The sequence below is a fragment of the Lipotes vexillifer genome, unplaced genomic scaffold, assembly GCF_000442215.2.
Source record: "Lipotes vexillifer unplaced genomic scaffold, Lipotes_vexillifer_v1.1 scaffold71, whole genome shotgun sequence".
NCBI lineage: Eukaryota > Metazoa > Chordata > Mammalia > Artiodactyla > Lipotidae > Lipotes > Lipotes vexillifer.
Window position 1 is genome coordinate 4222723 of NW_006793703.1, and position 15613 is coordinate 4238335.

Below are 15613 nucleotides of genomic sequence, written 5' to 3' on the forward strand. Positions count from 1 at the left end.
TTCATTTCATTCAAATTTGCTCTATGTGATATTATAAATTCAGTAAGGCTGACTAATTTTTAAATCCTCATAGAAATCAATCGACTATTCAGAACAATGAGAAGTTAATTATCTAACCCTAATTTTTTTTTAATTAATTTATTTAATTTATTTATTTTATTTTATTTTTGGCTGTGTTGGGTCTTCTTTGCTGCACGCGGGCTTTCTCTAGTTGCAGTGAGCAGGGGCTACTCTTCATTGTGCTGTGCGGGCTTCTCATTTTGGTGGCTTCTCTTGTTGCAGAGCACAGGCTCTAGGCGTGTGGGCTTCAGTAGTTGTGGCACACAGGCTCAGTAGGAGCACAGACTCAGTAGTTGTGGTGCATGGGCTTAGGTGCTCCACGGCATGAGGGATCTTCCTGCACCAGGGCTTGAACCCGTGTCCCCTGCATTGGCAGGCGGATTCTTAACCACTGTGCCACCAAGAAAGCCCTACCCCTAATTTTTATTTGGAAAAATTATATATGTGAGGGATGAATGTTGACTCATGATTTCTATCCTGAGTCACTGGGTTAAGAGCTGCACCACAGACAAAAAGTGTTAAATTATATTTTTGAGCTTTAGACATCAACGCATTTACTCTCAGAGCAATTTTTCAGTTCATCAAAGATTGCTTACTTAAAAAATAAATTATTTCCTATCATAGGTCATAAAGACCGCCTAAATTGATGATAAATATTTGTGATACAATTTTGAGAAGAATAACAACCCATTTTTATTCCTCATGTTTGTAGCTATAAAAAAGAAACATGTGAATAAAAACTGGAAGTGTGCACAGGAAAGGAAGAGAATGTGTTAGCATGATGAGGTCACAGGCAGTTCTTAGAAAATGTTCTTTAAGACTGTCATCCCCCTGCTTCAGCAGTTAGACCCAAAACTTCCTACAGGCTCCGAATGGTACCCACGCTGGGTGAAGGTCCGAGTGACAGAATGGGGGATGGGGTGCAGGGATGCAGGGGACACTCACGTGCGGTGCGGTGAGGAGTGGGGAGCTGGCAAGTGCCGAGGGGGCCCGTGCTGGAGCCCTGGCGGGGCTGTGGGTCTGCGGCAGGCCAAAGGGGTGCAGGCGCGGGCTGGGGCTCAGGCTGCCCTCTGAGTCGCTGCTGTGGCTGCTGGGAGGGGTGGGCGGTAAGTGCAGGTGGTCCACGGAGGCTGAGAGGAAGAGAACGGATTGCATCCATCAGGGAGCAACAGAGCAGGACTTGAGGCAGTTCAACATTCAACATCCCTACAGCAGAACTCAGGACAGCCGAACAAAAGAATGAGGAATCTCTGTGTGTGGATATGAAAAGGCCTCCAAGATGTATTACTATTAAGGTTAAATTTTAAGAGTGTTTCTTTCAAAAAATTTGACAGGTTGCATTATTGGGTTCCAAGTCCGCAGTCCTTGATATGGCCTCGTGGCAGGTGCTCTTGGCTTGATTTTCAGGCTTTATTTTGGATACATTTTTGGATTGGGTTTTTCAGTTTTACTTTGGTCAATGGGGGTTTCAGTAGATGTGACGTTATTGTCTGCTGGTCTCAGCCTATAGAGGAGGGGAATAAATCAAGGTGCAGAACAGTGTATAAAGTAGCCCTCCTTTTGTATGAAAAAGGAGAGAAAGAGAATACAGACCCCCATTTGCTCGTATCTTCGTAAAGAAACTCTGGAAGGTATATAAGAAACTAATAAAATTATGACGTAATGGGGGCGGGGGAAATTACAGTAAGTAGGGACGGTGCTGGCATAACCTTCCCTCTATTCATTTCATATAGTTTCCATAGTTTGACTTGTAAACCATGTTAATGTATTAGGATCTTTTTTTTTTTTTTTTTTAATAGCAAAAGCAGGGAGCCCATGAGTGTTAGAGAAAAGCTCATTTGTTTCTGGAGGAATGTGCATGGTAGGGCCCACAGGCCAGATGCCAGGCATTCTTGATTCAGATAATACCCAATCCATCTGTGGATAGACAGGTAGGCATTGGAGGACAAATTGGGGAGGGGTGTCTCCCACAAAGTCCTCCAGCATCTAAGCATCCTTCGCCTCTCCTCAGGGAGACACCCACACACTCTGCCGGGGCCTTTGAGCCTTAGCCGGTGTCAATCTTGCATCTCCAGGGCAGGAGGGATGGGTTCCCGAGGGAGGAATCCACTCTGGAGTTCAACCTGACAAATGAGCTTTGGGGTCTCACTCGTTTTCTGACCTGCAAATCTTCACGTTGTACTGAAATACCTTGAAAGCCAGCTGCTGTTACTGAGCCAAGGAACATGACCTTGGGTAAACCTTTCACTCCACACCCCTCCTGGAGCCCCCAGGACAACAGAGCCCTGAGTGCAGCGGCTCTGAACTGGGCAAGGAGACTGGAGGCCTCATACACACCTGGCCTTCCTCGGCAGAGAACAGCTCGGGGCCATGGAAAGGCCACGGTCTCCTGCCTGATGTATTGTGAATGGGAAGAGACTTTCTGACACACAGCTACTCACCTAAGAGAAAGGATCCCCCCACAGCTGCCTTTGGAGGTGACAAGCTGCAACCAGACAGCTCTCTCGCCCACTGAGACACCTGAATATCCTAGGTAACCACAAGTGATGTGTCTCTCTCTGCCACGCCCCGCGCCCACTCCCATTCACAGCACACTTTCGTTCTCTCTCTCTCTTTCTCTAACCCATCTCTTTTCTCTTTCTAACATACTGCTTTTCACTAGATGCTTCTCTGCCCAAGAGCTCCCTGGTTTTTTAGAGTGCATGGGCACTCTTAAAGCTAAAGAATATTCTAAAACAATCCTATGCATCTCCACTGCCAATTCTCTGCCACCACTTCCAGGCAGCTAAGGAGGGTAGGTATGCGCCTTAAACTTATGTGCTCACCTAGGAAGGAGTCCCAAGCGTGTTAACCAAGTTTTTCCCAATGCCATGACAACCTATGGCACTCTGTGGTGTCAGATGAATTAAGCAAGGAAGCCATCAGACTGGGGTGGCTCCAGTGCTCTGGTGGCCCTACATAGGCAAACCAAAATCTAAGCCTCTAAATGCTTCAAGGTTACCAGACTGAAACCTAGGACAACAGGTCACAAACAGCCAACTTGGCTTTAAGTTATATCCAATCAATAATTTCCTTACTTTGGCCTTTCCTGGTGGTGCAGTGGTTAAGAATCCGCCTGCCAATGCAGGGGACACGGCTTCAAGCCCTGGTCCAGGAAGATCCCACATGCCACAGAGCAACTAAGCCCATGCGCCACAACTACTGAGCCTGCGCTCTAGAGCCGTGAGCCACAACTACTGAGCCCGTGTGCCACAACTACTGAAGCCTGTGCGCCTAGAACCCATGCTCTGCAACGAGAAGCCACCACAGAGAGAAGCCTGCGCAGCAACGAAGAGTAGCCCCTGCTCACTGCAACTACAGAAAGCCCGCGTGCAACAAAGAAGACCCAACACAGCCAAAAATAAAATAAAAACTTTAATTAAAAAAAAAATTTCCGGGCTTCCCTGGTGGCGTAGTGCTTGAGAGTCCGCCTGCCGATGCAGGAGACGCGGGTTCGTGCCCCGTTTCGGGAGGATCCCACATGCCGCGGAGCGGCTGGGCCCGTGAGCCATGGCCGCTGAGCCTGCGCGTCCGGAGCCTGTGCTCCGCAAATGGGAGAGGCCACAACAGTGAGAGGCCCGCATAACGCAAGAAAAAAAAAAAAAATTTCCTTACTTTGCTTCCACCTTTTCTTTATAAAAGTCTGCCCCCAGCTCCTGTCAGTGGAAACTTGTAACTGGTTTGGTGCTGCAGAATGTAATTAATTTTTGCTCAAATAAGCTCTTAAAATTTTTAATTTTTTAGAGTTTATCTTTTAACAATGCTTATCTTTTAACCATGGTAAACAAACAAACAAGCAAACCAAAACCAAAACAAAACAAAACCCAGAAGTGGCCAAACCTAACAGGGGCTCCCGCTGTCTGCCGTGCTGAGCGGTTAGTCTGGAGAACTAACCAAGAATACCAGAGCTCACGTGTCCCTTTCACTAGGCACAGCCCTAATTATTCTAATACCTTTCTCCTTTCCAAGCAGAAGGCGCTCCACAAAAAATGAAAATGGCATGGCAGGAAAAGTGAAGCAAACTCGAATCTCCTCTTACTTACTTACTAAGAGCTACTGCCCTGGCCACAGGTGCCTCGGTATCAGATTTCTAAATATCACTTGAAATGTTGCTCTTGGATTACTTACTGACAGGGCTGGGGACAACCGGCTATTTTGCCTAGAAGCCCTGTTGCATTCAAGGATATTTAATTTCCTCCTCTCTGTACATCTAGGATAATGAGGAAGGACGGCCATTTACTTTACCCTTGAAATGTTTCTCCTCCAGTGATCCCAGATTCCAAAGCCACTAGGGGATTCACTGGTACAGTTGTGACATTTTCTGAAGCATATTGCAACATAGATTAGGAAAGCAAGATGCATGTGATAGTTGTAACCGGTGTCACAAAAATGAAAGGAATTACTTTGGAGCAGTATATAAAGCTGAAAGGCACTAAAACGTATATCACTCAGTGAAAAGAAATACTGTCTCAATATGGATTTTAGTCAGTATTTCTAATTTTAAAAACAGAATACTTTCTTTACTGATGATAAAGGGTAAATGCCAACCTTGATTAAGTTGTCACAGATCAAGTCCTGAGTATGTGTCTGGTGGAATGAAGGTAGACTTTGTTTCCCTGAGCACTGCTACTATGTAACATCTGCACATTACATCTACACCGTAGCACGGACACCCTTCCCATGACAAGTGCATATACTAATTTCCTATTTGTCGACCACACCAACGAGCTACCCTTCTAACCTTGTGCCAAAAGTATAAATAAAAAGGGAGGGGGGCTTCCCTGGTGGCGCAGTGGTTGGGAGTCCGCCTGCCGATGCAGGGGACACGAGTTCGTGCCCCGGTCTGGGAGGATCCCATATGCCGCGGAGCTGCTGGGCCCGTGAGCCATGGCTGCTGAGCCTGCGCGTCCGGAGCCTGTGCTCCGCAACGGGAGAGGCCACAACAGTGAGAGGTCCACGTAGCGCAAAAAAAAAATAAATTAATATAAATTTAAAAAAGGTTGAGAGTCCGCCTGCCAATGCAGGGGACATGGGTTCGTGCCCCGGTTCGGGAAGATCCCACATGCCGTGGAGCAGCTGGGCCCGTGAGCCATGGCTGCTGAGCCTGCGCATCCAGAGCCTGTGCTCCGCAACGGGAAAGGCCACAACAGTGAGAGGTCCGCATACCCCCCCCCCAAAAAAAGGGAGAGGATTGCGTGTCTGAAAGCACAGAATTAAGAGCAGGATCTGTGCAAAGTAACTCAATTTAAAAGGCTGAGAGGCACTTCCCTGGTGGCACAGTGGTTAAGAATCCACCTGCCAATGCAGGGGACACGGGTTCAAGCCCTGGTCCGGGAAGATCCCACATGCCACGGAGCAACTAAGCCTGTGCACCACAACTACTGAGCCCAAGTTCCACAACTGCTTAAGCCCGCGCTTCTAGAGCCCGTGCTCCCCAGCAAGAGAAGCCACTGCAATGAGAAGCCCGCGCACCGCAACAAAGAGTAGCCCCCGCTCGCTGCAACTCCTGAAGCCTGTGCACAGCAACGAAGACCCAACGCAGCCAAAAAAAAAAGAAAGAAAAGAATAAAAAAATGCCGAGAGAGCTTTCTAGACTCCGTGAGACTTAGGGGTCTACGTTCAGGATTCCTGACTATGGGCTTCACACGGGACGAGAAAAAGATTGACACAGAGAAAGAAGAAAGTGAAAGTGTGATAACCCCAAGTGTGACATTACTTAATTCTAAATGGATGGCAAGAAGCCCAATAGGATGCAGGAACAAAGGAGGCTCCTTGCAAAAACTGTCATCTGAAATCAACATTTAAAAACATTGAATTGGTCAGACAGATAAACCGTGAATTCACTTCACAAAGGGTTTAAACTAGAATTGTTTGTTGCAAGTAGGCCAGGTGCCTTTGTGGATATGTGCCTATTTGCCTCTACTGATCATCACTCCAGGACAGGGAGCTGGGTTTTATCCACACGATGGCTGGAGGGCAGCGGTTCCCTCGTCCCCTTGTCAGCACCCAAGTCACAGCAGTCTACGAACATGCTGAAAAGTCACCCTCCCTAGGAGTAAAAGTTAAAGATTTAGCTGGAAAAACTTAGCTTTCAAAGTTTGTATTTACAATCAAGAACAGAGCTATTTCATAAAGCAAGTTCTGCCTTTGGTACAATCAAGCCCAGCACTGTCTCGCACATTCCCCATCTCTTTAGACGGTGCACCCACATCTGTTAACCCAAAGGAGAGAGTGGACAGACCTTCCTTAGGAGAGAAGTTTAGGAACTGATCCACTTCATGAGGCTCCAGCTTAATCTTAGGAATAACTGTCTGGCACGAGGAATCAACCTAAAGGAAGAATTTCAAACACAGTTTTTAAAAACCAATATCAAACCTGAAGAAACACCCCGGGGAGTTATTTGTCATCTGTGTCTTCCTCCCAGGGCAGCCCTGCTTCACTGGGGCTGGTGAGGCCCGGCTGAGTGCAGGCTGTTTCTTGGACAGGGAGGTGTTTTAGTCCTTAACATTTCCCTCATTGCCAGACCTGGCAGTACAGGTGACGGAACCCTCAGAATTCTAAAATTAAGAACCCAGGGCTCGGGAGTTCCCTGGTGGTCCAGTGGTTAGGACTCAGCACTTTCACTGCTGTGGCCTGGGTTCAATCCCTGGCTGGGGAACTGAGATCCCGCAAGCCTCATGGTGCAGCCAAAAAAAAAAGAAAGAAATCCAGGGCTCACTTATTAGTGCTTTCTTTCTATTGTTTTTATGGACTATAAAGGCCTTTTATCACAAAATAGTCTGGTACATTTTTAAGGGTCATGGCCTCCAGCAGTGTGTCCTGCGGTAGGAACTGTGTGAACCCAGCTGCATCCATTCTCTCCAGGTTCCTGACAACTGACAGCAACTAACCATGAAACACTGAGTACGGGAAGGAGGAAAGGTATCTGGCCCGTGCATGGGGAGCAAGGCCATGACCCTGCCCTTTCTTAGTGACATGCTTGAACATGAACTGAACTAAAATCTCATGGAGCAAGGAGACTAATACAGACTCCAGAAGCCTAGTCCGATTAACAGACTCAGGTAGCTATTGAGAAGGGAATTCTAGAGGGCAGTGCAGAGGTGCTCTGTCCACAATCCCTCATCTTCCACACGGATGGAAGGTAAAGAGCACAGGAGTGAGTACTCAGCAAAGTCTTAGTGGCCCCACCACTGCTGTGTTACCTTTTCCTGAACAGGTGGACCACTATACCTTGCTCAGAGAAGATCTGACTTAAAGACCGTCAGCGGAGTCATTGTTTATAACCTGTGACTTTGAACTTAAGGAAAGTTAGGACTGGATTCCAATATCTGGAAGAAGATGTACAAGTATGACTGGTCCATCACCAGACACTGAAATACCCAAAGAGAAGGTGGAGTAAAACTAAATCCTACTTGCCATAGGTGTGGAACTGAGCAAGGAAGAAATTCCATATTTCTTATGTTTTCCATGGGGAATACATTAGGAATTGGTAGTTGGGAGATCCCTGAATTAAGTCAGGGCAACTGAGCACTACACTAGGAAAGTAAAGTATTACACAGGAACTAGCACTCCCTATTGCCACGGCACAGAAAGCCATGGATCGCATCATCATCATAACCACTCCCTTTCCACCAGCTTAAAAATCAGTTCCAGGGAGAATTTTTTTTCCCCATGGATATCTATGTATTTTTAAAATTTTGTAATAGCAATCATAGAAAAAATGAAATGAGACTTGCTACCAATTTTTCTGGAAATGCCTTTAAAGGAAGTGTTACAAGCAATGCTGACACCAAATCAACATATCCTAGATATATACATAAATACATTTTTACATACATACATACATATATAGTTATATATCTTTAAACATATACAACCACTAGCTCCAAAAAGATTAAGTGCCTTATTGGAGAATGAGGATCTGTATCTTTTGATCCAATCTGTTTATATGGAGGAAAAATGAGTATACCCCAGCGTTCATTTCCAGAGGGGGTTCCTCCTTTTCAAAAGGGGTAGAGATGGCAGTGATGGTCAGAGTGACAGACGGAACTAGTCCTGAGGCTGGCTCATCCGTGATTGGCTCTGTCTTGATGGTTGTTGATGGAAAGTCTGTAGACAGGTACCATTTCTCACTCTCCACTTCATCTGTGGGAAAAAGATAAGCACACATGTGAATCTGTTCAGGGCATCAGGTATAAGTAAAACAAATGGCACTGACCTTTCTCCTCAAAAAGAAGCTCCAACAAAGAATTATTGTGGGTAGAATAAAAGGAAATAAAATGAGGATGTGAGAGAGGAGATAAATGGATGAAGAAATGAATGGCAAAGTGAGAATCTATACTTGCATTCACTTGAGTGTAAGGATGCCTAAAGCAACTCTGGAAGGATACATATAAAAGAAAGAAACTAGGCTCTCCGGGCAGAGCAGGAAGGAGACTAGGTGGATGGGGAATAGGATAGGAGAGAGAATTTCAGTGTGTAGTGTTTTATACTTTTTGGTTTTCAAACCGATTAATGAATGAAAGAAAGAAAGAAATGCATTTAAAAATAAGAAGGAAAGAAGCGAATGGTTGACAACCAGGGTCTCAGGAGACAGGACTGCAGACAGATCTCTGTTCTTCTCTGCAGTGGATGGTTATTTGTTTTCTTCTTTTTCTTCTCCCTCCCCATCACTGGTCCTAGTCTGCTTCTCTACAACGCCGCTTATGCCTTACACCTGACCTAGACTTCTAGAATTTTACTTAGCCCTCTAGGAAACTTCAGAGTTTGTAACAGACATCTGCCCCTTGCTGAAATGGATGAAATGCTCATCCAGAGGAAAGGGCGGCATCTTGTCAAGTCTGGTCTTGGCTTGCCTCTGGCTTTCGTGACAATCACAGGCCTGGGGATCACAACAAAGCAACAGCACCGAACAGACAGAAGCACCTCCATCACTCAATGACATTCTCCTGGGAGCGTGCATGGTACCCTGCATTTCTTACCAAGTTACATCAGAGCAGGTACCTCAGCATAGCCCTGGGAAAGGAGGGAGGAGGGCAGGAAAGGGAACAACAGCAAGAAGGCTGCAGACAGGTGCAGAACAAGGGGAAACAAGTCAGAGATTCCCAAAGTCAGCATTCCTCACCTGTTACCAGTTTTACTAAAGTGAGACTAAAATAAAGCAAAGATATGCTTCCTTGCTTTATGAAAATGTTTAAACACACACACACACACGCCAGGTACTTCGTGAACTATTACTGTCCAGGGGAGCAAAGTCATTCACATTAGGAATTATTTTACACTCAAGAATTGGGCTCAACTTTTCTTATGAAAAGGTACATGAACATCATTCAGAACTCTCAAGAGGGCAGTGGAAGAGTGCGCACGGAAGCTAAAAACTAAAGTTCGCAATTGTTAAGGTTGTTATTTCTTTTTTTTTTTCCCGGTATGCAGGCCTCTCACCATTGTGGCCTCTCCCGCTGAGGAGCACAGGCTCCGGACGTGCAGGCTCAGCAGCCATGGCTCACGGGCCCAGCCGCTCCGCAGCATGTGGGATCTTCCCGGACCGGAGCACGAACCCGTGGTCCCCTGCATCGGCAGGTGGACTCTCGACCACTGCACTACCAGGGAAGGTTGTATTTCATAAGCAACTTCCTTCAAACACAGGGAAAGGTTAGATTCACACGCACCATGGAAAATAATTTTCCCCCAAATCCAATTTCTAATTGACTCAATTAATTATTCCAGCCCCAATTTATTTCCTGAGGTCAAATAAAGACAGGCAAGACTTAGGTTGGTTGAAGGTGTTTGCTTTTAGAGCTGGTTCTATGGAGCTGCTGAGTGCTATGGGGTGATGGAGGATTTCCATCATTCCCGGGGTGTGCGCCACATCCTGGCCGAGCGGGAGGGGCAGGTAACAAAGGTCCTTTTGAAAGCAGCCAGAGGATGGAGACCGCACTGTACTTGATGCAGAACCCTGCTGGGCAGATGGGCCCCCTAGCTCAGCTTGCGGAAGCAACTGGGTGAGGAACCAAACGAAGTACCTAACGCCACTCCCAGAATGAGCTTAGGCATGAGGTCTCTGCCACCTGTAAGGAAGACACGCTTAGGACAGATGTGGGGAGGGGCTGGAGAGATAGAGAGAGCACAGATCACATTTTCTCCACTCAGCAATGATGTGTTCATACCTATGCCTTGTCAACACTTAGAGCCTGTCCACACTGAGCAATATTTACCCCTAGCAGAGATGGGAAGAGAGACAGTAAGATGAAATATAGTCTCAGTACATATTAAAATTAACAGTTAAGGAGGCATCCCTGAGGAAAAGGTCACATGCAATTACCAGGGAATGGTGAGATAAGGCCAGATCCCATGGCTGTGTGGTTACAATTACTATGATGAAACATAATTCACAAGGCACAATAGGTAAAAATAAATACAAAAAGCAAATACAAAATTACAAGCAAAATAGAGACAGGTAATGAAATTAGTTCTTCCAATCTGGCTAAGCCATTCTCAAAGCACACACATTCATAAAATAGGTCAAGATAGTCTATATTCTTTTTTTTTGTTTTTTGTTTGTTTGTTTGTTTGTTTTTGCGGTACGCGGGCCTCTCACTGCTGTGGCCTCTCCCGTTGCGGAGCACAGGCTCCGGACGCGCAGGCTCAGCGGCCATGGCTCACGGGCCCAGCTTCTCTTGTTGAGGAACATGGTCTCTAGGTGTGTGGGCATCAGCAGTTGTGGTGTGTGGGCTCAGTAGTTGTGGCTCACGGGCTCTAGAGCGCAGGCTCAGTAGTTGTGGCACACGGGCATAGTTGCTGTGTGGCATGTGGGATCTTCCTGGACCAGGGCTCGAACCCGTGTCCCCTACACGGCAGGCGGACTCTCAACCACTGCGCCACCAGGGAAGCCCAAGATAGTTTATATTCTTAATGCTCACTGTCCTACACCCCTATTTTAAAATTTTTTATATAATCTTTGCTCTATCAGAGATGGAGACTGAAGGACAAATAATGATATGTGAACTATGAAACAAAACTTCCCCTGAACTCTTCCAAGAGAAAAGCCCAAGGAAGCTGCCTCTCCTCCCCTGAGCCTTTTGGGGACAAACCACTGGTGCTGCCTTCATGCTTCCCTTTCAGTACAGCAATTTATTACTCTACCTTGAAAGATGTTTTCTGAATTAGAAAGAAGTTTAAGGCCATCAACCTCAGATATGTGTTTTTACAGATGAGGAAACTAACATGCAGGTCTAAATCACACAGCAAATATGTGGCAGAACCCAGATCTCCCGATCCATTAAAGAAACAACTAAACATGTAGATAAAGATGTGTGCACAGGGACTTCCCTGGTGGTCCAGTGGTAAAGAATCTGCCTTACAATGCAGGGGATGTGGGTTCAATTCCTGGTCAGGGAAATAAGATCCCACGTGCCGTGAGGCAACTAAGCCAGCACGCCACAACTACTTATCTTGCATGCCTCGATTAGAGAGCCTGTGTGCCACAAACTACAGAGCCCACGCACTCGGGAACCTGCGCACCACAACTACAGAGCCCACGTGTCCTGGAGCCTGTGTGCCAGAACTAGAGAGAAGCCCTGTGCCACAACAAAAAGCCTGTGTGCTGCAACTAAGACCCAATGCGGCCAAAAATAAAATAAAATAAATAAATAATTTTTTTTAAAAAGCTGTGTGCACAGGGCTTCCCTGGTGGCGCAGTGGTTGAGAGTCTGCCTGCCGATGCAGGGGACACGGGTTCGTGCCCTGGTCTGGGAAGATCCCACGTGCTGTGGAGCGGCTGGGCCCGTGAGCCATGGCTGCTGAGCCTGCGCGTCCAGAGCCTGTGCTCCGCAATGGGAGAGGCCACAACAGTGAGAGGCCCGCGTACCGCTAAAAAAAAAAAAAAAAAAAGATGTGTGCACAAATATGCTCACTGCAGCATTATTTATAATCACAAAACACTGAAAGTAACCAAAAGAGTAAAAAGGAAGGGCAAAGTGAATGAATTAGGGTACGTCCATACTATGGAAATATTATGCAGCCAGTAATGTTACATGTTTAAACCCTTTTTAATAACAAGGCAAAGAATTATGATAGAATATTAAGGAAAAAACCTGAATATAAATTTATGTACTATTAACGAAGAAACTGATAGGAAATAAAGACTGAAAGGAAATATGTCAAAATAGTAAAAATATCTCTAGAGAATAATTCAGAACATGAGTGACTTTTTTTTTTCTCTTGTTTCATACTATTTCTAAATTTCCTATACTGGGAATATATTGTCCCTGGATGATCACACATGGACATGGCCTGCTTCTGCCTGCTCTGCTTCATATTTTATGATGGTAATTATTAGATAGAAGCCTTAGTGGGTCAAGTGGCCCATTTAGAGTCCCTTGACTTAATAAGGGTCAATGAGTACCTTAATATATGTTATAAATTGCATAACTGGCTCCAGTTCTTCATTTGTCCCTCTATCCCTGCCCTTTGCCATGTAATTTTGCAGTGCCCTCCCACTGGGGACTAATCCCTACCCTGGGATTGGCCACATGACTGGCTTTGGTCAAAAGGATGTTAGCTTTGTAACACAAGTAAAGTCTTGAAATGCACTTGTACAACTGAACTTACACACTTGTACCTTTGCCATCACACTTATGAGAAGGATGTGCCAGGACAATCTACTGATCCCAGAAGGAGGATAGACACATAAATCAGAGTTGCTCCCAGATGAGCCTGGCCAAGATCAGCTAACTCTCAGCCTTAGACGTGTGAGTGAATCTAGCTGAAATCAGCAAAATCACCCAGCTGCCCCTGACCCTCCACGCCTAAATCAGCCAACCTCCAGCCAAGGCACAGACATGTGAACTCTAATAACAAATGATTGTTGTCAAAGCTAATGAGTTTAGTGGTGATTTGTTATGCAGGAATACAGCTGGCTGATACAATACAGCTGCATGTATATACAAGAAATTAAATCCATTACATCAGAACCTATGGCAACAAATAGTTACACCTTGTTCCCATAATAATTCCTCTAAACCACCAACTGTGAACCATATCAATAAATATTTGTAGATTGACTGACTTGATCTACCAATTATATAATAAAATAAATGATTTCAGTTGAAGAAAGTTAGCCAGTAAGAAGTTTGGTGAGAACACTCCAGTGGTGGTTGAAATTAGAGAAAAAAGCTTTCATTCTGAACTACTAGGTATTGACTTATACTCTGTCCCTCAGTGGATCAAATTGGAGAAAACAAAATGACAAATGTAACCTGTGAGGTAGGGGGTTAACAAAGGATAAAGGGAAAGGGAACCAGCAGAATATGTATTACAATTTTTCTATGTGACCTTCTTTTTGTAGTTTTATTTCATTGGCAAAAGATCAGCAGAGCACTATGGCTTAGAACTTAGATGGTTGAGTTATTGATAAAACTACAAAAACAAGGTTCAGTATACACTCTACATACTGTCCAATTTCTAATACTTGAAGCTCAGATAGTGAGTGAAAATTGTTTATTTTGTAAATTTTGTCTATATGCCTTTTAAGTTTCATTTCAGAAGGAAAACATCACCCAATAAGGTCAGTAGTGCATTGTGTGGAGTAAGAAGCACAACCAGCGTATCATCTGATTTTATTTAAACAGCTCCCTGGGCTTCCCTGGTGGCGCAGTGGTTAAGAGTCCACCTGCCAATGCAGGGAACGTGGGTTGGAGCCCTGGTCCGGGAGGATCCCACATGCCATGGAACAACTAGGCCCATGCGCCACAGCTACGGAGCCTGCGCTCTAGGGCCCGCGAGCCACAACTGCTGAGCCCGCGTGTCACAACTCCTGAAGCCCGTGCATATAGAGCCCGTGCTCCGCAGCAGGAGAGGCCACTGCAACGAGAAGCGCGCGCTGCAATAAAGAGTAGCGCTGGCTCGCCGCAACTAGAGAAAGCCCGTGCACAGCAACAAAGACCCAACACAGCCAAAAGTAAATAAAATAACTTTATAAAAAAATAAAAAATGAAATAAAATAAACAGCTCCCTATCAAAGGTCAAACTCGACTGGCAAATTTCCTCGGCATCACCACTTAGCTGTCAGCAAGAAAATAAAAACAAGCCACTGTCTCATGGCGATGAGTCCTTCATATCCAAGGATGAAATGGAGCAGCTATGAGCAATGGGGCTAGATGCTGAGATTACCAAGATAGCAGCTAAAAACCCCACAAACCAAAACCAGCATAGAGGCAACACCAAAATGCAGGTCCTCAATCATTTCCATATGTGCTGCGTAAATAATGGCACTGAATAGATACTGATTCCTGGGAAGGGGAAAAAAGAGATTAAACTCTAAATTGGGAGTAGGTAGTATCTTTATAAATATGTCTTATATATGTGTGTGTGTTTTATATATATATACACATACATTCATATATATATTTATATATGTGTGTTTGTTTTATATATATATATATATATACACATACACTCATATATATATGGTGTGTCTGTGTACTTTTGAAAAGAGAAATCACATAGGACAAACACCACTTACATGATATACACATATATGTACCCATTAGCTATTTATATAATATGTCTAAAGTAAAAAGGAAATTTTTGTAAATTAAAGAAGTATGCCTCATCTAAATCCTTCAGCATTTGATAACTGTGTTTGCCCTTTGAAAAGTTCCAAAGGAGCTGGCAAATCTTGGCCGATTTTTGATGTAAACATCTCTTAAAGAAAAATGCTAAGCCTGGGTTCTGGAGGCTGGGAGAGGGGCAGGGAAGCAGTTGAATATGTCAGAATCATATTAAGCTGTAGCCCACTGCATGTTCAGACAGAAGGTAGGTGCCTGCCTGCCCAGAGTCCCCTCCCTGAGTGCCTGGACCCTGAAATCACCTGCAGTGGTGAATGGCATGAAGAAGTGTTGAAAATAGTAAAAATAGCAAACACTGAACTGTGAGTGTTTACTATGTGCTAAGCATTATTCCAAGTGCTTTAGATATATATTAATTAATTTAATCCTAAGAATGACCCTGGAAGGCATGTACTATGATTACCCTCATTTTATAGACAAGGACACTAAGAGATTATTAACTCCTTCCCCCTACGTTACCCAGCTGGTATACGGCCAACCTGGGATCCACACCCAGGCAAACCAGATCCACAGCCCTGCTCCTGGCCCCTCTAGCATACTGCTTTGCAAGAGATCAATGATGAAACAGATCTCTAGCCAAAAGTGAGCATTCTTCAATTAATGTTATTTTGAGCCCATAATTAGCCGCTACAAAAGGTACAATATTGGTTCTTTCTATACTTCTCACCTTCGTTTATATGGACTCCTAATCCAGTGTTCCTGAGGTTAAGAATTCCAGTTTAACACCAGCAAATAACAGCTAAAATGTTCTGAGAGCTCACTGTGTGCCAGGCACCGTTCTAAATGTCTTCACGTATTTACACAGGTTTCTGTGATTGATGCGATTTCTCTCGTACACCTCCCTCACTCCATGCCTTCTGTGCTTGTGCTTACAGAACCTCTTTCCC

The 15613-nt window shown here is 44.9% G+C and overlaps 1 protein-coding gene and 1 non-coding gene across 2 annotated transcripts in view; one reads left to right on the forward strand and one right to left on the reverse strand.

Moving 5' to 3' along the window:
* The window catches only part of CREB3L2 (cAMP responsive element binding protein 3 like 2), a 118800-nt gene that overhangs the window by 21709 nt on the left and 81478 nt on the right, over window positions 1-15613 (reverse strand). The window contains exons 3-5 of the mRNA XM_007466595.1: window positions 8069-8244; window positions 6341-6428; window positions 1006-1190 (exon numbers count right to left, since the gene is read on the reverse strand). Coding sequence (XP_007466657.1) covers window positions 1006-1190; window positions 6341-6428; window positions 8069-8244 — 449 coding nt within the window. The remainder of the gene's footprint in view (window positions 1-1005; window positions 1191-6340; window positions 6429-8068; window positions 8245-15613) is intronic.
* Window positions 6686-6757, forward strand: TRNAE-UUC (transfer RNA glutamic acid (anticodon UUC)). Its single transcript has one exon. It is a non-coding gene; the product is annotated as a tRNA-Glu (tRNA).